Genomic DNA, 25,749 nt, shown 5'->3' with positions numbered 1-25,749 from the left:
TCATTTACATCATGCTTAAGCTCATATTAGACAGCTGAGCGTAGCATAAAAGTTCCAACCGCACAAAGCCAGAAAAGTTTCTACACTCTCGTTGTCTCGTTCATTGCTTGGCATATCTTTGTACAATGAATATGTGCGTATATGTGTGTGTGTATTTATAAAATTCAACTGCGGTTCAACTGTTACGTACAGCGCGTACATTATGCATCTTTATTGCCACAATATGTTATGTTTATGGTGGAAATATATTTAGTTTATTGTGGCAATATATGTGTGCAAGTGCATATGACATGATTATGATCACTTTTTTAATTTACTTGTACTTTTGTCATTTATAATAATACCACATTGCGACATCACCCACAGGGCTCCGTCGATGCACAGCTTATCGATATCGATAATCAAAATAAAAAGAGTTCCATTGATCACATTTTAAAATGGAGTCCTTTGTTCAATTGGAATGTCGTTGAGCTCGCAATGAATTGCTAAAAATTGCAATCAATTGACTTTAAGGTTTAAACTCACATTCATCTTATACACATTTGATGTTTAGGAATTTCATTAATCTTGTAATTTGAATTATCTATCATTCGTACCCTTTGCTCTTGCTCGACATTCCGATATTTCACCTGGCCACACCCTTCAAGCATTTACACCGCTCTATGAAAGTATGTATTGGTACCCAGGTCGAGGTTACTTAATTGTGAGCATACACATACCATACTTCAAATTGCCAGCTATCGAAAATCCTCCAGTTTGTACAAAAGCATTCAATCAGCTGTGGTTGTCGCTCAAATGTGAAACAGAAGGTCGTGGCTTTCAATTACCCTACTTATGATAGCAAACATCGGCAAACAATATGATATTGCCCCTTCTAATCGCAATGGCAGCCGCACAATTTACAATTTATCTTATGTACTATAACATGTGCTTAGCCCAGTTCCCTTCAGAATGTAAACGTACAATCCCAAATTAGTGGTCGAGGTAAGTCTTGCATTCGGGAAGTGTATAATGATCTTCACACCTTATTATATTACATTATAATTGGTCATACGTCAGCGGAATGTTAGGCAGCTGCAATTCCAAAATTTAACAATGGCACAAGACCCACAGTAACAAAAGCAACATCGGTAACAGCAACGACATCAACCACATCAAAGAAATGATATAAAATGGCATATATAATATTTCATAACACGAACTGGAAAGTCGTTAGGTTTAGTTAAGCTAAATCCGTGGAGCTAAAAATAACAATTGGCCAAGTATTTGCCACATTGTTGCTATTACATAAACAACCCCATCGAATTTAATTTTAAATAATTTGAAAGACGGCTGTCGCCATGCAGCATTCATATCATGTTTTTTGGGATTAGAGGTTAAAGCTGAAAGCAAAAACAAAAAAGTCATGCTTTAAGAATGGGGAAATACACATGGATATGTGTATTTTTTGAATGTGAATGCGATGCATTGTTCTAATCCGATATTATTATGGCATTAAGTAAATGTTATGAGGTGGGCGTGTAGTTTGGCATAGACTGTGGCCACTTGCGTTATAAAAATGACTCATGCACTATTCGAAAGAAACAGACAAAACAGAATTTGAGTGCTACACTTTTTTTTATTGAGCGTAGAGTTTTTTGCAGCGGTAAAGTGAAAGTTGGCGCTGGGCGCTGGACTATGCAAGAGAGGCTGAACAAGCCGCAAGCCAACGAGGCGCCACCAACTACAAACTCATTATGACCTTGCCTTGTCTGCCATCAAAAGTGCTGTCAAATGGCCAACTGAGCAGTGTTGGTAGCCAACACTAACTACTGCAGTAAGAGTAACACGAATATTAATATTAAATAATAACAATAACAATAATAATAATAGTAATAGTAATACAGCAAAAAAACAAAACAAAACCAGTTAATAAGCAACGCCGTCGATGGCAGGCAGCATTGTGCAACAAACCTGGCATTACGAACACAATTAAGTTACAACCTCAACCTATGCCGCCAATTGGCTGGAACGTGAGCGCATTTCTCACAGCCAAAGCGAGCCAGCCAAGTGACCATAACCCCAACTTCCAACATCCAGTTTGCATTTCTGTGCTTCAGTTCCAGTCCGCTGTCCGTAGTCCGCAGTCAGTGTGACCAACCAGCACTCGAAAGTCCAATTCAAATCACATTACGCCTTAATAATCTCAAATTTAACTGTGGCGGACTCCTGAACTAGACGTGGTCTTTATCAAACAAACTAAGCCTAATGAGTACTTAACCCCTAGACGAGATAATTTCTGGGAAAAAAGTCAAAACGAAAAAAAAACTACATAGATTGATTGTCTAATTCACTTTCACTTTGCCCAGTTTACAAATCTATTAAGATTTATGACTGTTCCATAAGCTTATGCTTGAAGTCCGGCTTGAATGTCTTGCCTTCGCTTTGCTTTGTTTGGTTACCCGTGCCGCTCACAAAAAACTAAGTCAACTTTCAGGGCTGGGGCAGGAAGAGGGATGGCGGCACAGACTTGGAGAGGGGTACTTAACGTGTATCTCCATCGGTCTGTCTACATTCAAATTTTTAAATTCGTATAGTACTTATGAAAATGGAATGTGAGACAGCAACAAAAGCACTCACAATACTTTCCACCACAAAAACAGCAAGAAACTAAAAAACTACAACAAAAAAGAGGAAAAAAGGGTAAAAATAATGACACAACGCTTAAATATAAACAATAATTAATTTTAATGTGGCCAAATTAGAGCGACGACAAATAAAAAACGCCAATTAAAATCATAAAACAAACAAGTGTGAGTACTTCCACTGTCTGAATGAATGCATAGGTAACAAAAAAACAAAACTGCACTCAGCGATGCAGAAGAAGACGCATCAAAACATGAAAATATGTCTGCATTTACATACACACATTCATCTTGTGCAGGTGAATATTCGTGTTGCGGCATTTTTGCATGATTAATATGCACACTCTCACATGCACACACACACATATTACATAAGAAGTTGCACGCTTTGCATGTCTGTCATGTTCTGTGCAAGTTTACGCTAAAAATGTCAAACTTTCCAATGCAAATGTCAAATTGCATTTGGTAACACTAATTTGGTAATTTGTAACTTGCAGCCCTAGTAGTTTGATGTAACCAGTAACTAGGGTAACCAGGGCAGCAGACTGACAGTTTTTACTCATTTTGGCGCCATGCTTAGCTTAAAGTCTGATTTTCTAATTTATGGCACACACACATTGTATTGTACATGCACATACATATTTAGTTGCAACCAATGATTTAGCTGTGTGCAATTATTTGAAGTCGGTGTTGAGCTAATTAATTTGTTGCCCCATTGCCTGAGCACTCAGTTTTAGTGTCGCTAATTATCCAACAGTTGAGTTTTCGGTTTCATTGTGAAAGTGAAGCAAAATCAGATCGAGATCGAGGCACAGCAACAGCAACAGCAACCGAGCTAAAAAGCTATAGCCACAGGCCCGCCAGCTAGCTAGCCGCAATGGTGAGTGACTAAATGTGATTGCTAACGCGTGCAAAACATACACATACACACACACACACACACATATACATTGAGCTGTGCGCATGTGTTGAGAGCTGTTTCTGTTGGTTATTGCCACCTGACAAACTAGCATCAGCAACAGCAAAATCAGCACAGCTGCAATAGCAAATCGTTAATCAATTTCAGGCAGGTTGCCAGTATCCACAAGTGCATAAATAGAGATCGTTAATGCCACAAAACTCGTACAAGTTAAAGGCGAGCACTTGGCTAGCTTCGCCGCCGTGGTCATGCCCTTAATACTTTTTCTTTTTTCCCCCCTCTGTTTCTTTTCCTTTTGTTTTTGCTCTTTCTTGGTTTTTTTCGCCATGCACTAAGCCATATGCAAAACTCTCTCCCACAACTCAGCGTGTGTGTGTCGAGTGAAATGATTAAAAAACAAATGTACATACATGGTATAAGTACTTTGTCGGCTCGATCCAACATTTGTGTTCCCCCTTCAGCTTCACTCGTGGACCGTCTCCAGATGGTCTTCGGCTTGCCTGAGATATATTTCCCAGTTGTAAATGCCGGCCACAACAAGTCCCAAACATGTTTGCGGTGTTATGAATACACAATTACCTTTCTAACATATTCACTTCCTACAGATCTTTAATCCTTTAGCTGACAAACTGCGTTGTTAAGGTACTATATATATTTGAATAGTATATATATTTGAATAGTATCACTTATATAATTCTATACTATACTCATACAACAATTTCCTAAAAAATATCAACGCATAATAAAAATATTGTCTTTTCAAAGTATTTTACACATATTTTTATTATCAAATGTGTGTATTTTCTTTTTGTTAATTTCTAATTTTACATTATTTAGACAACATAAATCACAATAGTTCTCAACAGTAATTCTTAAGAACTACATAAAGTTGGCAAATTGTAATGTTTCCAATTTTATAGCACAACTCTGAATAAGTATAAAAATATATGTATGTACTTCCGGAACAATAGGTAACTAATTGAATGGTGCTCCAAGTGCACTAGTTAAAAGTAATTTTCATGATATTAATTTGCATACATGTATATGGTATATGGTATGTAATCGTAATCGTAAAATGGAAGGTAGAGTTGGGTGGTGCTACAAACATTTAAGTCAAGGCCAGATACAACTTGTATATCAAAAAACAAAGTCCATTGTAACAAAAGAATCCAATTTTCCATTGGATTATCGAGGTAAACATTCCATTGTATTCGAATCAATTATTGCTTGACTTGCACTTTTTTTTACTATTTCACGAATGTGTCGAACGAATCTCGGATATGTAGATCGAATCCGATGCTGGCTTTCTTTGAGTCAGTTGTCGGCTTTTCATAAGATCTATTTATGGGCATTGAGGAGCTTGCATGTGGTAATACTTTTAATCGTCGAGACATAGACCAATTATGGCAAAATACGAATACACATTCGTATGCTTGTAATATTCATAGTCTGTCTACAACATGTAAACAATGTAAGTTTTACCAACTTTATGTAGGCCATGCTACAATTGTTGTTTACACACCCACGCTAGTTACAATCTGCCACATTTGGCCAATGCCAAACCGACAACAGACAACCGCCAACCGACATAAAGCGACGGTACACTGAGCTCTTGGCACTCGACGTATTTTATTTTTTGGCCGGAAAAGTCATTAAGAGCAAATTTTGGACGGTAAAATGACCTTCCATTTAATTCAAAATCTCACACCATTTCGGCACCAAAGTTCTATGTTAATGTTATTCGCACCGTTCGCAAATTCTTGAAATATTTATCATACAAATTTGGCAATAGATACGGGTACGGGTACGAGTTTGGTTCCTATCTCGGTATCTGTTCGTTTTATATTTTATTTGCAATTACTTGCTATTTAATTCCGAATCGGATATAGATTCGAATTCGCAGTCACAGTCGGATTCGTATTCGGATACGATCGCAAAGTTGCCCGCCCAATTAACAACTGACCATAGATGTAAAACGATTTCAATTGAACTAGACATAACAATGATTCGAATTATTTCTGTTCTTTGAAGTTGACAACGGAACGGGTTTTCAAATGGAATAAATAATTAGCATCCATTTAATTTATGCCACGATTTTGTCGCCCAACTGTCATAAAGAGGATATGGCTATTGACACAAAGGGCTGGGTTTAAAAACTGTATATCCGCTTTCAATTACAGATCGCTTGTGAGCAATGCTCCAGATTAAGTCATTCATATTTCGGAAATCTTTTACCTTATTTTTTTTTTTACATTTTTACTTCGTAAAGTGAAGGTTTGAAACTTTTAAAGGGTCTTTTTTGTCAATTAGGTGTTGCCACATTGCTAAACTAAAGTTTATTATTGCGGTAAAACACGCGCTTCCTCAATTGGCGCCTCGCAATAAAGTTTAGTTAATTGCTTCTGTGTTCATAGATATATGTCTACCGCAAATAAAGATTATCTGTTTAATTAATATTTTGACAAAACTTGAGAAACTTTAATGGTAACAAATTGACGTTCATTTAATGTGATTGATTAAATGTTTGCATACAGTGGTTTCCAGCTGAAATGAGTCAAGGTTTGTGCGACACTCGAAAGCGATCGGATCAAAATCGAATGTTTTAATTATATATTGACTTTTGTAGTTCGATTGTAATTATGATGTTGTTTAAGACCTATAAATAGACATAATAAATAATTGTTTTCCATTTATGCTAGGGAAAGTTGCACCAACAAATGATTAATCAATGAAAATGCGTGCCACGTACATTCCACATTGCAACTGGCAAATTAAAGTGAAGTTCGTGTCCTCAATCTTTTGTTTATTCCCCATGCAATTCTATTAAATGATAGCACACTCAAAGCGCATTTGCAAGGTGTGTGTGTATGTATGAGTGTGTGTGTGTAGGTGCGTACTGGGGCGTGGGACGCTGATTGTACTACGAGTAGAGCTGCAACGGTAAATGTGGGCATGCGGCAGCTGTGTTTGATTAAAAACGAAAACAAAAACAAAAACGAAGGCAACAGACAATAGGCGATGACGACGCGACGCGACGTCGTTGGGCAAAGTGTAGCATTATTTTGAAATTTCCCTTTTGTAGTGCTTCTGCTTGTGTTGCTATAATAATGGCATTGCCCGCAAGCAACACTTTTTTCGCGTATAATACTAGTACATTATACTAAAGACACACGTTTGCACATTACGTATACGTACTGTTGGATGTGCGAGGAGGGGCGAAAATTAATTTGTTCATATCAGAAACGAACAAATTGTGAATGTATGTTTTTGGGGTGTGTGTGTGTGTGTGGTCGGTTGAAAACAATAAAATCGAAATCTCAAAGCGCTTATGGCCATTAAAAAGTTATTGCCAATGGCTTTGGCTTCTAGTCAAAGCAAATACAAGACTTTTGCACTTAATTAGTTACTCGAAACGCGCCGCACATTGCGTCATCGTCATCATTGAGCTGATTGAACTCCAGCGATTGCACAAAGCCGAATGGCAAAAACAACTAAAAAACCAAAACAAAAAGAAATACAGCTAGAAATACAAATACTGAGATACAGATATATAGAAACTGTGGCCAATTTGCACTTAATTTAAAACGTGGCTGAGCACGATTTTGTTTGCGTTTGAGTTTGCGTTTACGTTCAAGTTGAAGTTGCCTATGCCCCGAGACCGAGTTTGAAAATTAATTGAAAAGCGCCAAGTTCACACACACACACACACACACACACACACACACACACACACACACACACACACACACACACACACACACACACACACACACACACACACACACACCACAACAACACACACCAAATGAATATAGAAAGTATTAAGACAAAATTAAATTGTTATTTTGTTTGTTGTTTGTTGTTTGCAGACAAACAGCCGGATCAGACATCAGCGGGATCTTACTGGCAACAGCACGTGGCCACACCCAGCAGCTCGACGCCCTTCGATTCGCCCTTCTATTCGGCGACGCATGGCCTCGTTCAGACGCACCCCTCTCTGACCGCAGGCGGGCCCCGCCCCGTCCCCCTCAGCAGCAACAGCTTGGGCAGCGGAGCGCCTCCAGCCTCTCCGGGTGTCGCCGCCAATGGCAAACCTTCGCTCACCGCCGGCAGCGGCTACCTCAACTCACGCGGCACTCTGCCCACTTCCGCCAGGTATCCGGCGAACAAGATCAGCGGCACCGTTGTGGAACCCAATCCCAAGTCGCCATTCCGTCATCTAGACTTCTCGACCAGCGCCACCGCCGAGCTGCGACGCAATCCCGCTCTCTCCGCCCCCGATGAGTGTGCTCGTGCCTGCCGAGAGGGTGAACCTCCTAGGATCTGCTACTATCACTTTACTCTGGAGTACTACACTGTGCTGGGAGCGTAAGTATAAGATGTATTTATTTGTAAAACTATGTAAAAACCCATAAGAACAAAAGTCGGTTCGAAACGTAAACTAAGAATGCAAGCGGAAGTAGGCAACCGATTCGATATTTTGGCTCGTCTCGTTCTGTCTGTTTGTCAGTTTGTCTCCGCTAATCTGTCTTTGTGTATTGTGTCTTTTAGTTCCTTAAAATTACAAAACTAACTGCTTTAGTTTAGAATTTGACCAAGTTTCTTTCCGTTTACTTCTTACTTTCTTCTTATAATTTAGTAATAAATAGTAATAAGAAAAAAAAAAAAATAGTATATGTACAAAAATATTCTCTAAAAATGAACAGCGCACTTTTGGTTGTCGATCAGAGTCGAGCTGTGGCTTGCTTACCAGTTTTTATGTGCACTCTAATGCAAGTCAGGCGCCCAATTGTTAATAGCACTCTAAGTAGCCATAAATAGCAGATGGAAGCAGTGGAGTAGGAAGAAGCTGCAGTTGAAACCGGAAACAATATAAAAGCCATAGCCATAAAGTTGAAAGTCGGATGAGATCAGCTTGAGACGGCTTGATGTATCCATAAAGCACGCTTGCAATCAAGGCCTCCATAAAAAAAACACACTCAACCCGTAGGATTAGGAGTCAATGACATATAAGAGCTTGCGTGTATCTAGCTGGCAAGTTCACTTTAGTTGCAAATACGAGTACAGCATCAAATCACCACATCAAAATTAAAGCACCAGGAAAAAACTTGAGCTCAAAGCTGTCACCGTGTTGTCGCCGCGAAGAGGAGAAATAAGACAGGTGGGACGAGAGGTGGGACGAGGCGAAGCGAGGCGAGGGCGAACAAATTATTCCCACGCCACAAGTGCTGTTATGGCAAATAAACAAACAAAGAGCTCAGTCAACAAAGGCAAATGCTAATGCTACGACAGCGGCAGCGACTGCGAGTTCGAGTTCGCGTATCTGCAACTTTGCGAGTTGCAAGTGCAAACTGGCCTCAGCTTCAGCTTCAGTTTCAGCTCCGGTTACGAACCTCAATCTCAGCCTGTCTCAATCTTGATCTCAGCCTCAGTTTTTCGCTGTTGCCCTACTGCTCCAATAGACACACTTAATAACAGCTCTACTCGCGTACTAAGGTGTTAGTAATAGTACAACCACTAGCATAGCAGTAGTATTTACAGTGTCAAACGATTGCCAATAGTTTCACAGATAGTTCGACAACCTCGACAGCTCTGTCAATTGCAGTTGTTGCATTTCATTCACAAGCGATAAACAGCGAAACATCTAATCGAGTAGGTGCAAAAACAACTTAACTTCACTTTTTTAATAGGCGGCTGGGAAATAATAGGCACTCCTATCTAAAAAAAGAAACAACTGTCTACATTCTTGGCAACGTATAACTTAATATTATATGTGTATGATACTATAAAATACAAATGTATATAGTATACTGACTGATTTGTAAGCAGCAAGAAGTCTCAAGCTATACTTTTAGATTCCTTTTAAATTTGTTTACATAAATTATGTACAACTAGCGGATACTTAATAAAATTAAAATAGTATACGTAGAACTAATTAAGGAATATCAAAAGCTACAAAAGAGTTAAATACAACCATAGTAATACACTGTTAAAAATATAAACTCACATTCTCTTAGACATTTAGTTCATTAAAATAAAACTGTTAAAATGCTTAATAACTCGCTCACCTTACTTTCTTTCAAAGTTCCAAAGGTGCAAAGTTAAAGCAAACAATGTGCAATTAAGCTTTTTCTCCCTTCATTTTGATGAGTGTATTCCACATTAATCATCCTTCTTCATTTTTATTTATACCTTAAAAAAAATTCCCATAAGCAAAAATTCGCACATATTTTTTTAATGACATTTTTGACAATTTAATTAACATTGTCATGAGAAAGTGAAAAGAAATGCAGAAGATTGAAAATGAAAGGAAGAATTTGTTTTGCTATTTATTTATTTATTTAATATTGATTAGTATTAATCTAATAATTTCTTAAGATCATTAACTTTGTAAATAAGCCTCAATTTCAAAAAGATATGAAATTTGTTCTAGATATTCGCGTAAGTTACTGAACTCCATTAAATTAATCCTGCAGATAATAAAGATTCATATTGTTGGTATTTAATTAGAAAATCGGTGCTGTTCAATTCCAATAACTTTGATAAGCAATAATATCAATAAACAAGTATTTTTATGCTGATTTCAAGTACAAAATTCTAAGTTGAATTCGTCAACGAACTTTGAGCACAACAGAGATAAATATGATTTTTCAAGTTACTAGTTTAATAACCTCGCATCCCACAGCGTCTTGTCTTATAAACAAGCGAGTAATCGCAGACGACAACTTAATTAGTGGACGTTTTAAGCCGCCTGTGATTCGCACATTGGACACGTACGACATAAGTTGAAGCACTTAAGTTGTAGTTGTTGTGCATTATAATGCATTAAATTATTCCATTTGCATCCACATCCAATTCAACATCAATCTCCATTTGCACATCGCATCCGGACGTGATCAATGTGCTCATGATTAACTTCCTGTCCACACTTTTATTTTTTTCTTTACTGAAATTCATAATCAGATTTATCTGTAATTCAATTCAATTTACATGCGAAGCAACTTGTAATAATATCCCTGAAACTTTCAGTACATATTCTAGTTTTCGTATTTGATTTTATTAGGTTTTACTGGGTCTTTCCCAATTTTTGCCACGAATAAATAATGAATGCATATTCGGATTTTTTATTTTATTTCTTTCCTTGTGGAATTCCCTATTAAAATGATCAATATTAAATACAAATAAACTTGAATTTGATGATTGACTTAAATAACGAAACAACTTAATTATTTTATCGCTTACAGTGCCTGCCAGGTGTGCACGCCCAATGCAACGAACACCGTTTGGAGTCACTGTCAGTGCGTGTTGGCCGATGGTGTTGAACGCGGTATTCTCACAGCCAACCGCATGATACCCGGTCCAAGTATTCAGGTGTGCGAGAATGACAAAGTGGTGATCGATGTGGAGAATCACATGGAGGGCATGGAGGTGACCATCCATTGGCACGGCATCTGGCAGCGTGGCTCGCAGTACTACGACGGTGTCCCCTTCGTCACACAGTGTCCCATCCAGCAGGGCAACACCTTCCGCTACCAGTGGACGGGCAATGCCGGCACCCACTTCTGGCATGCTCACACCGGTTTGCAGAAGCTCGACGGTCTCTATGGCAGCGTTGTGGTGCGTCAGCCGCCTTCTCGGGATCCCAACTCGCATCTGTATGACTTCGATTTGACCACGCACATTATGCTGATCAGTGATTGGTTGCACGAGGATGCCGCTGAACGTTATCCGGGTCGTCTGGCCGTCAACACCGGTCAGGATCCCGAGTCCATGTTGATCAACGGCAAGGGACAGTTCCGTGATCCCAACACCGGTTTCATGACCAACACTCCTCTGGAGATCTTCACTATCACCCCGGGACGTCGCTATCGTTTCCGCATGATCAACGCTTTTGCCTCGGTTTGTCCGGCTCAGGTGACCATCGAGGGACACGGCATGACTGTCATTGCCACCGATGGCGAACCCGTTCATCCAGTTGATGTCAATACAATCATCTCCTTCTCAGGTGCGTCTCGCTGCTTCCGTCTTCACGCTCATTTTTAACTCCTTTGACATCTTTATTGACAGGCGAACGTTACGACTTCATCATCACTGCCGATCAACCCGTGGGAGCCTACTGGATTCAGCTGCGTGGTCTTGGAGAGTGCGGTATCCGTCGTGCCCAGCAGTTGGCCATTCTCCGCTATGCTCGTGGTCCTTATCAGCCCGCTTCCGCGCCTCCCACCTACGATGTCGGCATTCCCCAGGGTGTGGTAAGTTGTGACCATTTCTTTCATCGATCTCTTGAGTTTTCCTTCTTGCCAAGAAAGCAACGCGAGTTCCGGAGCGGAAGTAGTTAGCCCTCAAGTCAGCAGTCAAATTTATTTCTAGAATCTTCTGCCTCTACATGGCTGGGGAGGTGATTATCTTCTATTCATTCCCTATATTAGGAGACGTTTATCTGCTGGAAATGTTCAGCTATTTTCGATCACAAGGAACTTTTCTTCCAATAGTAATAATGGTTTCTTATCGGATTTATTAAAAGAAATTAAACGTAATTAATCCTATGTTATTAGTTGTGAGAATGACCATGTGATTTAATAAGTAAATCAACAACAAAGTTTCCTGAATGAATAGCTATCATGGTTCTTCCTTAAACTTTATTCTTTTTTAGGAAAGAACAGTTCCCCTAAAATTATCTATTTACTATGTTCCTTTCCTCAAGAGTAAGCAGTTTCGATACTCGATCGCAATTCTTTATCTTTCAACTTTACAAATAATTATAGAAGTCATTAGCTAGCACTCTTAAAGTCAACGAATAAGTTCTTCCAAGTATAAAGTCCCTTTGTAAGCAGATAACGCCCGTTATATTCGCATGTTGAGACTGAGAATCTGTAAGTACATTGTATAATATGCATTTATTATAATCTAAGAGATTGTAAATACATCCATATGTATAAGACTTTATGTTGTAAATAAATAAAAATAGAGAGCACAAGATCGAGAGAATAAGAGAAAGAGAGTGATCAGACTGCATAACTAAATACGTTTCTCTATCTTCTTCCCACCAAACCAAAAACAAAACACCCCACTTGAAATGCAATGTAATATATGCAAACAAAAAAACAACAACACGAAAACCACACTGCAATTGTTGTTGTTCCCGCACAAATGTGTATATATATCTATATATGAATCTGAACACACCTTACGACACCACCTCTGACCCCAATGACGTAACGAACAACGTAACGACAACAACAACAAAAAGGTCATGAACCCCTTGGACGCGCAATGTAACCGTCAACGCAATGATGCCATCTGCGTGAGTCAATTGAAAAACGCCCTGGAGATCGATCGCGGCATTCTTGCCGAGAAACCTGACGTCAAGATCTTCCTGCCCTTCCGCTTCTTTGTCTACCGTGCCGAGGATCTCTTCCAGCCCAACACCTACAACCGATTCCTTGGTAAGTTCACCTGCCTAAGAGCAAGTGGATAAGTTCTTAACAATTCTTAATTGCAGTGGCTCCCACGGGTGATCATGTCATCTCACTGATCGATGAGATCTCTTATTTGTCGGCACCAGCACCGCTTACGTCGCAGTTCAACGAAATCAATCCGGAGCAATTCTGTAACGGTGACAATCGTCCCGCGGACTGCGGACCCAACTGCATGTGCACCCATAAGATCGATATACCCCTCAATGCGATTGTCGAGGTCGTACTGGTTGATGAGGGTAAGAAAATACTTGAAGAATGATTGGGGCTGTAATTATACCATAGAAAGGAGGCAAAACTTATTGCTGCTCATGAGATCAGTAACTGTTGATGAGGTTGATTGTGGACCAGATTTCATGATTAATCCTAAATTTAGACAATGGGGATGAAATGTTTTACAAATACTGATTTTAGAATACCTATAAGAAAGGCTTTCACCTTTGTAAAGATTATTTTGAATGTCGACAACGTAAGAATTATTTCCATGATTTTTTTTTTCGAAACTTTTTGTATATAACAAACATTATAAAATGCTCAACTACATTGAGTAAAGATAACCTTAAACATGTCAGAAAAAGCCCAACTATGACTCTAACTAATTTTCAACCAAACCGGTTCATTGAGGTTAAGCATAGAAACAGTTTTGGAACACAATTATGTGGATAAATATAGTTAGATACATTTACTACAACCTCTGATTTTCCCTGCAGTACAACAACCCAACCTGTCACATCCATTCCATTTGCACGGCTATGGCTTCAGTGTGATTGGTATTGGCCGCTCGCCGGATTCCACCGTGAAGAAGATTAACTTGAAGCATGCTCTCGATCTGGACAGACGCGGTTTGTTGCACAGACAGTATAATCTGCCGCCCACCAAGGACACCATTGCTGTGCCCAACAATGGTTACGTTGTGCTGCGCTTCCGAGCCGACAATCCCGGTAAACTATGACTTATTTTCACATGTGGGAAATTTGACTAAATCTTGTCTCGTTGCTTATTCTAGGCTTCTGGCTGTTCCATTGTCATTTCCTGTTCCACATTGTGATCGGCATGAATTTGATATTGCAAGTGGGCACCAATGCGGATCTGCCACCGGTGCCACCCGGTTTCCCCACCTGCGGCGATCACACTCCCCCCCATACCCATTAATTAAGTTAGACCCTTACAAACTCCTCGGCTCTAACTGCTTAAAACGAGAACAAGCAACAAAAAAGAAGAATAACAAACAAAAAAAGTAAACAGAAATTAAATAGTTACAGAAAGCGAAGAGGACCTGAACCAGCTGAACAGTTTGTACAAAGTTTTTTTTAGAGAAGATGAACAACGAACAGCACAATGAGTATGTATGTATGTATTGTATGTATATGCGATCTTAAGCACAGCCAACTCCTGCTCCTCCTACTGCCGCCCTCCTGTATGATATATTGCTCCCCCACTTCAACTTGTCTATATAGATCAATCTCTCTATATATATAAATGTATTCCGCATAAGCTTGCCTTGCCCCCAGCAAAAACACCCCTTGCCCCATCCCTGAAAGTTGCCTCAAGCAATCCTTGCCACACTTGGGATTTGCCCCCGTTTTGGAAATTTGTATAGAAACAATGTAAAAACTTATAAAAGCAGCCATAGAACAAAAGCCCCGCCCTTTTTTTGTTGATCCTTGAAGCCAGCGTATAAAGTGTATATTTAAATCTTATTAATAATATATGTGTATTTGGGGACCAAGAAAAGAAAGAGATAAGCAAAAAAGAAAAGTACACGCCTGGTGCCTTGTTTCCCCCGGGGAAATGCGAATGGAAATATATCTAAATCTTTAATAATAATATTATAAAAAATGTACATAAAAGTGTCTATGTAAATGATGAATATGATGTATGTATTGTATTATGCTTAAACTATTTTGTACCTATGTATGTAATGCCTAATTATGCCTAGGGTCTATTGAATCAAATATGCTCTCATTTGGCTTCTCACAGTCATATTTAATAGCTGCAACATTCGATGATGAGACGATCAAGCATTTGCTATTGTTTAAACAAATTGTACATTTCCCAACAGACTCCCAAAATGAGTCTCAAAATGAGCAAAAAAAAACGAAACGAACAACAATATTTAAAGTGAAGATTTGTAAAGCATGAGGACAGAACCCAATTAACTGCCGTTAAATGTATATTTATTGTTTAAATCAATTTTAATAAAAATGTGTAAAATTAAACAACATGTTATTATCACTACACAACTATATATGCTACACTCTATATATAGTATTTATCTTATAACTATGATCTCTTTATGTTTTGCACTACAATTCAACTAAGGCGCACTCTCAGATAAGTATGTTGAAGAGTCTTATTATACAATATTATTTATCCATTTCATTATTTGATTATTTTTATCTAAATATTACCTTGCTTAAGATACTTTGCAAACTTTCTTGCAGATACTTAACCCACTGGATGCGATCTGTGATCGCAAGCGAACTGATGCCATTTGCGTTTCTAACTTGAAGAACGCCAAGAAGGTGGACAAGAGCGTTTTAGTGGAGCGCCCCGATGTCAAGATCTTTCTGCCCTTCAGGTTCTATGTGTACGAGCCAAAGACCTTGTTCATACCAAACACATACAATAGATTTTTGGGTACGTAATAGTTTGATTAAGAGAGGTAACATTGAAAGGATTCTTTCGATCTTTGCTTGCTAACTAACCAACACTTTGACTTTTTTACTTGTATTACTAAACACTGACCAACCAACAACCAATTGGTCAATCATATGGTCAATCACACAAAACTGTTCGCTAACAACACACATACACAGTTGTGCCTAGCGGTGACCATTTGACTTCCCTCGTCGATGAAATCTCCTACATCTCTCCACCGGCGCCGCCGCTCTCCCAGATCGATGACATTCCCCCGGAGTACTTTTGCAACGGCGACAATCGTCCGCCCAACTGCGGACCAAACTGCGAGTGCACACACATGGTGGACATACCTTTGGGTGCCATAGTCGAGGTTGTGCTGGTGGATGAAGTGCAGCAGGCGAACCTTAGCCATCCGTTTCATTTACATGGTACGGCCTTCTATGTGGTTGGGCTAGGACGTTCGCCGGACAAATCGATCAAGAAGATCAATCTGAAGCATGCGCTGGAGCTGGATCGCATGGGCATGTTAGAGCGCGACTTCTCAAAGCCACCACTCAAGGACACTATTGCTGTGCCTAACAATGGCTATGTAGTGATGCGCTTCCGTGCCGACAATCCCGGCTATTGGCTCTTCCACTGTCATTTTCTATTCCACATTGTGATTGGCATGAATCTGGTCTTTCACATCGGCACACAAGCCGACTTGCCGCCGGTGCCGCCAAAGTTTCCCACCTGCGGTGATCATGTGCCGCCTGTAACCTGGTACTAAGTCCAGTTCAGAGTAATCCCAGTTTAGTCTTGCCCACTACCCGCTAAATATTACAGCTCCAGTTATTTATTAACCCCTTAAGCTTAACCATACTCGTATGTATAGTTTTAAGTAAACCTGAATGATGAGCATGCTGTCATTAATATTGTTGATAATATTGTAAGCTATGTTTAGACCTAAGTGTGTATTGTTGTTAACTCTGTAACGTAAACGATGCGAAATCCTGCCCAGAAACAGCTCGCATTGGAAAGTCAAACCAGCAGCCCAGTTTAATCCACTTCCTTTCATAGTCGCCTCGGATGCTGATCACCTGATATCGTTGATCGATGAGGTCTCGTACATAGCGCCGCCCTCGCCGCTGCTCTCCCAGTACAAGGACATTCCCGAGGAGTATTACTGCAATGGGGACAACAGGCCGGCAGACTGCGGTGAAAATTGTCAGTGCACTCACAAGATCGATATACCCCTCAATGCCATTGTTGAGGTTGTGCTGGTCGATGAGGTGCAGCAGATCAACATCAGTCATCCCTTCCACTTACATGGCACGTCCTTCTATGTGCTTGGATTGGGTCGATCGCCAGACGATAATATCAAGCGCATGAATTTGAAGCATGCCCTTGACTTGGATCAGCGCGGCATGCTGGAACGACAGTACCTGAAGCCCTCGCTAAAGGATACAGTTGCAGTTCCGAATAATGGATATGCCGTTTTGCGTTTCCGGGCCGATAATCCAGGATTCTGGTTGTTCCACTGTCACTTTCAGTATCACATTGTGATTGGCATGAATTTGGTCTTTCAAGTCGGCACGCTCAAGGACTTGCCGCCAGTGCCTGTCAATTTCCCACGCTGTGGCAATCATCTGCCACCCATAACTCCCAGCAGCTATTGGTAGCCGAATCGTAATTCGTAATCATAACATAATACACATAATACTAGCAACTAAGTGGATGAGTGGCCTTGGCGTTCTAGCTCTAAGGCCAGTAATTTATCGTTTAGGTTTCGAGTTCTTCCTATTTTCATTAAATAATAAACGCATAACTATGTATAAAATGTACATATATAAATATGGCATTGGCTGCAATCTGAAAGCAATTGATATACACATACGAATTAAAGATTGTGACAGATTAATGATCTTCTATTAGCTGAACTTTCCTGTTTTAAAATATTGTCTAGCGAAACAAAAAATAGTGAATAAAAACGAAAGATGCATAAACAATATATTGATTCTCTGGTGACGATGTGATAAATTTAGATAAATTAATAATACCATCGTTCTCATGAACTAATTTAATTCAATTAAAAAACATAAATAACCTTGTTAAGTTAGATTTATACTGCTGCATTAATAAAAGCAATATTATTATCATTTCAATGCCGTTGCTTCATGGGGATATAATAAATATCTAGCTATGCGACATTAACAAATTTGGCACAACTTCCGCTAAACTTTACATAAATGGATTAATTTATAAAATCTAAAGACAAAAGATGTACAATTTGTCAATAACGAACTATTAGACAGCTTAAAATTGCAGTTTTAAATCACTGCATAAATTTTAGTTAAAGTCCTTCATTTCCTACCAGTATAAATAATAAAAAATATAGCTAGACAAATTATTGTTGTTGTTGTTTCAAAAGCCGATTATATGATTACAATGAAACTATCGATAATTGCTAACAAAATCGAAATCCTAACTAAGTCTACCAGCGTTGCCATTTTAAATTATTTGTTGCATACTTTTCGAGTAGAAGTAGCTGGTATAACTTATTTTTTGGTATATTTTGAAAAGGAGTTTGCGGTCACGTTGTATTTGCCAAACAAAAACAAATCCAAGCCATTAAATTATTTATTATTCAGCAAGCATGGGGAAAACAGAAGGTAACAACAATATTAACATTTTGATCAATCTATTATCTGACTTTCTACCCATTCAAAGATCGTCGCTCCAAACGCAGTAAACGCCAGAAACCAGCAAGATTTGCCTCGCCAACAGAGTCTGCCTCGTCGCCAGTTCCAACAAATGTAGCCTCCGAAGTTGAAATCGAAATTGCAACAACTACACAAATAACATCAACAACACCAACACATGTGAAAGCAGTAGTGTCTGCAACTCCAACTCCTTCAATTACCAAAGCAATTGAGTCTGAGCCTCCCACTCAACGCGTACGACCTGCGAGCAGCACAAAGACTTCGCCCCATGTTTTGCCGGCAGCTGGAAATGCGAATGCAAAAAAGGCGAAAAAACGTCGCAACAGCGACACGTCTAGCGATGAGGAGCGCTGGCTGAATGCCATTGAGACAGGTAAACTAGAGGATGTAGATGACGAGCTGAAAAAGATCAAGGATCCCAAGCTAATGACGGCACGTCAAAGAGCCATGTATGAAAGAAGTCAGGACGCTGAGCCAGCGCTCTCTGGCTTTGTCGAGGAGTTAATCGCACTGCCTAGCGGCTATCGGGAGAAGGAGAAGCCACAAACGGCCGAGGATATTCAGAAGGCTGCGCTCAAGTCACAGAAACGAAAACAACAAGCGGACGAACGCCGAGAAAAGGATAAACAAAAGACAATGGAGCGTCTGCTGAAGAAACAGGAGAGCGGTAAGCAGCGAGCTGCAGCTCGTCAGAAAAATCAACAGAAACTCTCGCTGCCCTCGCTAACCTACATGAATACACTGGAGGGCGCATACATTATGGTACCACCAGGTCAAGAGTTTCCGCTGCAAGCACAGGTTGCTGACCCCCCGCCACGCATTCAATTGTGCGGAATTGCAGGCTGTGGCAAGCGCAAGATATACAGCTGCTCCAAGACGAATATGCCGCTGTGCAGCCTAGCGTGTTATCGGAAAAATTTGGTGGTTGCCCAAATATAAATTAAAATATGATTTTAGGTTTAGTTGAGTTTATTGATTCATTAGGAAATTGTTAATGATATCCTGTTGTTCAGACTCAATGCGTTGCAAGTACTGATATTCGCTCTTCAAACGCTCCAACTCGACCGTCTGCTCAAGTATCTGACTCTGATAGACTTGCTGTTCGCTCTGCCGCTGCTTGGCCATCGTCTTTAGTTGATTCTGTGTGCCAATTGCACGCAACTTTTCCTTTTCCACATCCTTGGCGAAATTGTTGGATATCTTATAGAAGTCCTCGCCGAATTTCTTGAGCTCCTGTAGGTTTCGCGAGTACTCCAGGCATTCCTGTCGCAATTCAATTGTCTGATTTGCTATTCTTGGATCCTGCACACGGAGTCTATAGATTTCGTCGATATAGAGTCCCGCTTTCTGTAGTTCTTCCATTTGAGATAATATTACAACTGATTCCAAGCGAAAGCAAAAATTGTTTTGTTGTGCCTCGCGTTGCCATGGTAACTATTTCAAGTCGCCTCTTAGGAAGTTTCGTTATATACAACATAAACATAAATAATGGATAAATTTGTTTTGTTTTCAACATGTTCATATATTATTTAAGCTTGTAAACTTTAAATGTAACATATGAGACCTAATACTTTGTTTACACTGTTGCTTAGGATCTGCTATTTCAGTAGATATAGTCGCTACATATATAATTAAATCGAGATTTTGGAAAGAATATATAATGTAGTTTGCAATTAATCTCTTGGTGTTCTCGGAATTTGTCATGCAGCTGTGTTATTTCTTGAATGTCTAATGAATATGATGCGATACTCGAGCCAACAATTTTGGATCACGAAGCGAACCAACAGAGGCTGCAAGCACCGCAATCTTGCCATCAAATCTGTGGCAATGCCAGCCTATGCAAAAGTCAAGTGGGATTGTTGCGTTTATTCGATCGTAGTCTGGCGAGTCCGGTGCGCTCCTCCTCCTCATCGCTGGTATACTGATGCATGCTCGTCCCGCTGACGCCGCCCGCACGCACCGAAGATGTGGCCTGCAGCAGCTCTTGGTCAGGAGCATTGCGATTCTCATAAAGCAGCACCTGCAACGTTTCCTCGTAAATGCGTGCCTCGGGAAACTCCACCTTCGTATGCTTGCGATCGGTAGCATACACAATGGATGTGCAACAGACTTCGGCAACCTTTTTACCGTGGCCATAGAAGCTCCAGCAACAAATCTCACTGGGTCCAATTACATCCTTAATGAAGAGTATGCGCTCATTAAAGCGCAACGAGAGCTTGTCGAACAACTCGATATTTTTGAGCAGATTATCATCCGAAGTGCTAGTGTAGGAGTATTTGTTATTCTGTCGCTGCACCACCAATATCACTGCTGGCTTTGACGATGCACTGATCAAGAGTTGCTCCTCTTTCTGCGACGTTATCAGCGGTATGCGACAGATGGGCTTCGGCTCCTGGTGCGTATACAAGGCGCGCTCACAGGACATAGCCAGCTCCGTGATGCAATAGTACTTAGCTTCGGCCAGTAGCTCAGCAATCTCTTTGTTTGTTTCCGGCAGCGGCACGCTACCATCTCGCAGGAAGTTGAGAAGTATGCCAAAGTGATTGCCACAGCGATCGATTAGAATCCAACCTGCAATACACAGCACCCAACAGATTTATCTTATCATCTTCACATGATTCATCGACATCAATTTACCTTCTGAATCAGTCAAGACCTCCATGCGGCCACTGAACATTGCGCTCAGCATTGTGTCATTGTGTTTGGTCAGCGTGCCAATTGTCGTGTAATACAAACGCCCGCCTACGTTTAGCTTAACGTACTGGGAGGCGTGGCCCTTAAGCAGCACCTTCTGATCCCCGGACATGACTCTGGGTTCGTGCAGTACAAGTTCCTCGTTGTGATTGTCGCTGTCTATGCAATTATAATCATCATTGTAACCAGCAGGTTTCACAGCAAATGTCTTGGACGCCCCTCCGCCACTTGATCCTCCTCCACTGCCTGCTCCTGCTCCAACGATCGCAAAGTCCACCACGCCCTTTTCTTTTGCGGAGCTTTTGCAAACGCCTTCTCTTGCGCTGCTTACGCTCGCCGTGTTCTGCGCTAATGGATCAATTTTGGCGAATTTGTGAGTCTCACAAAATAACCGAAATTTGTATGCTACCTTAAACTCTCGTTCTGACGTAGATCTGCTCGTTAATCTTCAGATTATATACACAATGCAATATCCATATGTTGTACACACAAACATACGGCTAGCAAGTGCCCAAATTAGCAAATTTATACCCATATTACAAAATACCACATGCTTGGGTATTTTTAGTATTTATATTGAGCTACAAAAAAAAAAACTGCCACACTATGGCGCTGCTAATCAATATTTTGAATAGGAAAAGTACAAGTTTTAATGCAAACCATAAAATTATATTATTAAAACTATTATTTGCTTTTCATTTGTTTATTATCCAATACAGTTTAAAAATACGGCTAGCAAAACGAAGCCATTATCTCAATTATTATTACAATACATTCATGCAGTGGAATTACGATTTTAGAGATGTTTGCTCGTGTTCTTAAGATGAGTTTTATTAGTTCCTCACATTATAAATATAAATTTGTAAATATTTGAAAACATTTGTTGTGAAATGATAAAAAAAAAAGTATGTGTATTTGTTTTTGTACGAGCTTATGAATTGTTGTAGTACGAGTCTATAAACTTTTTTGCCACGGGTTGTTAAAAATAACGAATAAAAATGAATAGGTTCATGTATTATTAAAAAATATATATGTGTATATGTATACAAAATGAATATTCGTTATGTATATATAGATAGCTGGCGTTAAATAATTTGGAAATTTACTTTCATTTTTATTTTGCTCTCTCTGTGCTCTAAGAGCACGATTTTGTTTTTCTGTAGTTGTTTCAAATAATGTGTAAAATGCCAAAACACTTCGGCCACATTGTCGTGTCGATTTTGTTGTTGTTGGATGTTTAAGTTCAATTCAAATATAAGAATTTACGTTGATGATACGACTACGCTGCTCTCCTTCGGTTCGTCAACTGACGGCGATGCTGATGCTGCTAATGATGGCATGCTGCTGATAACATCCTTGTCATCCTTTGCTTTCTCCGGATTATTCTCAATCTTCGCTCGCTTCGATTTACTGTCATTCTCTGCGGACTCTGCTTCACCATCGGCTGGCGTATCTGGAGAAGCGCTACGCTTGAGAGCAACTTGCTCGCCTTGACTATTCAGCTTGAGGGCAGCTGCTGCAAGGAGCGCATCTTCCGTTTCTGTTGGATCAATAGTTGCTGGCAGTTCTTGTAATTTTTGCTGGAACTTTACAATGACAGCGGTCATATTGTCGCATCCGGTGCCATCGCCCATTGTGTTTGGTGCCAAGCAATTGTCAAATAGCTATAAAAGATTTCCAAAGAGTTACACAATACTTTGTCTACGTATTTAAGACCTACCTCCTCGCAAACTTGTGATAGTTTCTTGTTCTCATCCTTAAGACGCAGACGCACAAATTTCACAACTTCTTCACTGGTCATGTAATTCCATATACCATCGCAAGCCAGAACCATGAACTCATCCTCCGGACTGATGATGAGTTTTTTAACATCCGGTAGTGCGGAAATCATTTGTGCTTCAGCTGACAACTCGAGGTTCGTTTTGTACGCATGATCGCCCAAAGCTCTGGATAAATTGAGTCCACCATTGACACGTCCATCGAGTGTAACACGTCCGCCAGCATTGACAATGCGCGTGGACTCTTCATCGTCCTCGGGCTTGTGATCTAGACTCATTTCAATGGCCTTGCCATTGCGTGAAATCACACAACGCGAGTCACCAGCATTGGCCACATACAAGTCACGGCCATGGAGAACACAAACGACGGCTGTGCAACCACTATCCTTTCCAGGCTCTTCAATCATGTTGGCACAGAACTGATCATTTGCCAGTTGATCCTCATCGGTGTCGTCTTCGTCACTTACATTCTCATCCTGCAATTAATTGGATGTATTAGACAAGACTTCAACTAATTCGAGGATTACTTACATCATCATCGTCTTCTTCATCCTCATCATCATCGTCGTCGACGTCATCATCTTCCTCATCTTCATCCATGTCTTCGTCCGAAGAAACTTCAGCAGCGGCAGTTTCTTGAGCTTTAGCCGCAGCGTTTTCATCGTAATCGGCATCATCGTCGGTGGAGTCATCTTCTTGGGACGCTGCCTTCTTTGCAGATTTCTCAGATTCTTTACTGGTCGATGAAATGTCAGCGGGCTCAACTTTACTGGCTGTTGCAGCTTCTGCCTCCACATTACCATTGGCCTTTTTGTCGGCCACATCGCTAGAGCCCGAGACAGTTGCATCCTCCGAAGTTGTATCGGACTCGGCTCCCGATTTGACAGCTGCCTTGGCCTCCGATGAGGTCACAACACCATTTTGCTCAGTGGTTGCAACGTCAGCTTGCTTATTGCTGCTTGCTTCAGCCTTAGTGTTGACAATGTTGCTTGTGGCATTAGTGCTGTTATTGCTGGCAACAGTTGGTGAATTGTTGCTTTTGCTGGCACTCGAACTGCTACTGCTGCTGACAGTCGATTCATCTTCCTGGTCTAGTTTACTGCTGCTGCTCCCCGAGCAGCTGGGACCAGGTCCGTCGGTTTCACTGATGGCTGCTGCAGCAGCTGCAGCCGCTGCAGAGGTCGAGGAACCAACCGGCTTGGCTGTGGGATCCATTACCGCCTTATTAACTGCCTCGGCGGCGACAGCGGCAGCGCGTCGACCTCGCGATGAGCTTGTTGACAGCTTGGCGGCAACTGCAGCCGATTTGATTAGAGACAAATCGTGGGTTTGTGGCAAACCTTTGTATTTCTCGAGCACTTCGCTCAATGGCAAATGGCTTTCTTCATGTAACTCGGCCAATTCCTCTGCATCATCCTCTTCGTCATAACCATCGGCCTCATCATCCACAATATTATGCTCACCGGCTAGAATTTTCAATGTGGTAACCACAGTCGGCTCAAGCAGGGTTTTATCAAAGCCCAAAAATGCATCCTTAAGTGCTTTTTCTAGTGCACCGCGTTTGTAGGTATCCAGATTTTTGAGGAACTCTGGCAATTTATCAGCACAATATTGAGCGACTTCAGCGCCGCCATGGCCATCGTAGACGGCGAAAAACGATGTGTTCTTATCAAAATCTAGTATAGCATTGTGTGCATCCTGGAAGAAAACACATTAGCATTGTTGCTAGGGCTACAACAGCAACCACAACTAAAATAACTAACCTCTTGACTGTTGCGCCAGCCTTGCATTGAACTTGCACCAACGACGAGCAATTCATTGGATTCATCAGTGGACGCTTTGTCGGTTTTCGGCTGCGATAGATAGGCACCCATTATGATATCCTACAGTTGCTGCTGCGCCTCGTTTACGAAAAATCGATGCTTGCTTGCTTGCTTTTGGCCAACGCACGCGCGCACGCAACGCAATTTCGCTTCACAAGCTGTTTCACTTTTCGCGCCACCGGCAACAAAAAAAAAAAACAAGCGCCGCAGTCAAAGGTTGTTTGCGTTTTTTTTTTTTGCTGTCGAAATGAAAACAAATGATTGAATTTGTCAGTTCTCTTCTTTCAGTCAACAATTGGCAATTCACTAGCTAGCAATTTACAAATTATATCGTTTTTTCACGTTAGCGTCCCCTGCACTCAAGACGTCGTGTCGTGTGTATCTCCCACCACGCCGCCGCCACCGCTGTCGATGCCGCTGCCAGCGTCGCCGCCGCTACCGCTTTGTTCGCACACACGATTTTGGCAAAAGCCTCAAATAAACAACTAATTTTGTTATTTAATTTAATACATTACCTAACACGCCTGCCGCTTCCAAATGTTTGCAGATTAAATGCTATCTTTTGCGCAAATTACAAGAGCAGTGCAATTTCTTGGTTGAGAGTTCACAAAAAAAATTCTGCACTGCCGACTAGAGGTGGAGAAACATCGTTGACCGATTAGAGTCGATTCATCGATGTTTTTAATGAATGTTTTTAAGCATCGATTTATTTTGATAAGCAGAGGTGTTTTCATTTACAAATTCATAAATTAAATTTATTTATTATTGCATAAATTATTTTAGCATATACAAAATCCAATCCGCTTAAAGCAGAATATCTCTAATATACGGTTTACTGCAGTGGAAAATACGCCAAAATACAAATTCTGATAAGTGTCACCTGTCTATAGTATATTTTGAAAATATGTACAAGGGTGCGACATTTTAAACACAAAATGTAGGCGCAAATTATCTATTCTATTCTATTATTAGGAACTGTTCTTATATATCAATTACAATATTAAGTCTGTAGACAACGATACCGATTATTCAGTTATCGTTTTCAGTCTGCACTAGTTGGTTGTGGTCCTGCCTAAAACATGAATACGGT

At 40.5% G+C, this 25,749-nt stretch overlaps 5 protein-coding genes across 6 annotated transcripts in view; 2 read left to right on the top strand and 3 right to left on the bottom strand.

The window, feature by feature from the left end:
- Positions 1–17,806, top strand: part of LOC132793292 (uncharacterized) — a 33,394-nt gene extending 15,588 nt beyond the window's left edge. The window contains 11 exon segments of the mRNA XM_060803087.1: positions 7,413–7,911; positions 10,788–11,548; positions 11,611–11,795; positions 12,794–12,989; positions 13,046–13,258; positions 13,730–13,960; positions 14,026–14,168; positions 14,171–14,257; positions 15,464–15,659; positions 15,839–16,424; positions 16,639–17,806. Coding sequence (XP_060659070.1) covers positions 7,413–7,911; positions 10,788–11,548; positions 11,611–11,795; positions 12,794–12,989; positions 13,046–13,258; positions 13,730–13,960; positions 14,026–14,168; positions 14,171–14,257; positions 15,464–15,659; positions 15,839–16,424; positions 16,639–17,323 — 3,782 coding nt within the window. The 3' untranslated portion in view covers positions 17,324–17,806.
- Positions 17,807–18,171: 365 nt separating this feature from the next.
- On the top strand, positions 18,172–19,303 carry LOC132788922 (INO80 complex subunit B). Its single transcript, XM_060796606.1, has 2 exons — positions 18,172–18,313; positions 18,372–19,303. Exons 1-2 carry the CDS (start codon positions 18,298–18,300, stop codon positions 19,301–19,303), a joined length of 948 nt encoding a protein of 315 aa, XP_060652589.1. The 5' UTR covers positions 18,172–18,297.
- Positions 19,304–19,333: 30 nt separating this feature from the next.
- Positions 19,334–19,726, bottom strand: LOC132788925 (intraflagellar transport protein 20 homolog). The gene has a single exon (XM_060796609.1). The coding sequence runs from the start codon at positions 19,724–19,726 to the stop codon at positions 19,334–19,336; it is 393 nt and encodes a 130-aa protein (XP_060652592.1).
- A 274-nt stretch (positions 19,727–20,000) lies between these two features.
- On the bottom strand, positions 20,001–21,564 carry LOC132788923 (BTB/POZ domain-containing adapter for CUL3-mediated RhoA degradation protein 3). Of its 2 annotated transcripts, XM_060796607.1 has the most exons (3): positions 21,468–21,564; positions 21,002–21,406; positions 20,001–20,935 (listed from the first exon to the last, which is right to left on the bottom strand). In XM_060796607.1, the coding sequence occupies exons 2-3, from the start codon at positions 21,168–21,170 to the stop codon at positions 20,211–20,213; spliced, it is 894 nt and encodes a 297-aa protein (XP_060652590.1). In that variant the 5' UTR covers positions 21,171–21,406; positions 21,468–21,564; the 3' UTR covers positions 20,001–20,210. The 2 variants fall into 2 exon arrangements, with proteins under 2 accessions (XP_060652590.1, XP_060652591.1); XM_060796608.1 differs by having other exon boundaries at positions 21,002–21,504.
- Positions 21,565–22,143: 579 nt separating this feature from the next.
- Positions 22,144–25,298, bottom strand: LOC132788921 (probable protein phosphatase CG10417). The gene is made up of 5 exons (XM_060796605.1): positions 25,175–25,298; positions 24,600–24,898; positions 23,368–24,534; positions 22,779–23,312; positions 22,144–22,722 (listed from the first exon to the last, which is right to left on the bottom strand). The coding sequence occupies exons 2-5, from the start codon at positions 24,708–24,710 to the stop codon at positions 22,321–22,323; spliced, it is 2,214 nt and encodes a 737-aa protein (XP_060652588.1). The 5' UTR covers positions 24,711–24,898; positions 25,175–25,298; the 3' UTR covers positions 22,144–22,320.
- Positions 25,299–25,749: the final 451 nt, after the last annotated feature.

This window comes from Drosophila nasuta, chromosome 3 (genome assembly GCF_023558535.2).
Source record: "Drosophila nasuta strain 15112-1781.00 chromosome 3, ASM2355853v1, whole genome shotgun sequence".
Classification (NCBI taxonomy): domain Eukaryota; kingdom Metazoa; phylum Arthropoda; class Insecta; order Diptera; family Drosophilidae; genus Drosophila; species Drosophila nasuta.
This window is presented reverse-complemented; position numbering and strand designations above follow the sequence as displayed.

Bases quoted from the DNA above. Each gene is read 5' to 3' on its own strand.
- LOC132788921 (XM_060796605.1), bottom strand. From the start codon at position 24,710: ATGGGTGCCTATCTATCGCAGCCGAAAACCGACAAAGCGTCCACTGAT. The intron at 24,535-24,599 runs GTTAGTTATTTT...GTTTTCTTCCAG, and splicing joins GCTGGCGCAACAGTCAAGAG to GATGCACACAATGCTATACT. The intron at 22,723-22,778 runs GTAGGTCTTAAA...AATCTTTTATAG, and splicing joins TATCACAAGTTTGCGAGGAG to CTATTTGACAATTGCTTGGC.
- LOC132788923 (XM_060796607.1), bottom strand. From the start codon at position 21,170: ATGTCCGGGGATCAGAAGGTGCTGCTTAAGGGCCACGCCTCCCAGTAC. The intron at 20,936-21,001 runs GTAAATTGATGT...TGTGTATTGCAG, and splicing joins GGTCTTGACTGATTCAGAAG to GTTGGATTCTAATCGATCGC.
- LOC132788925 (XM_060796609.1), bottom strand. From the start codon at position 19,726: ATGGAAGAACTACAGAAAGCGGGACTCTATATCGACGAAATCTATAGA.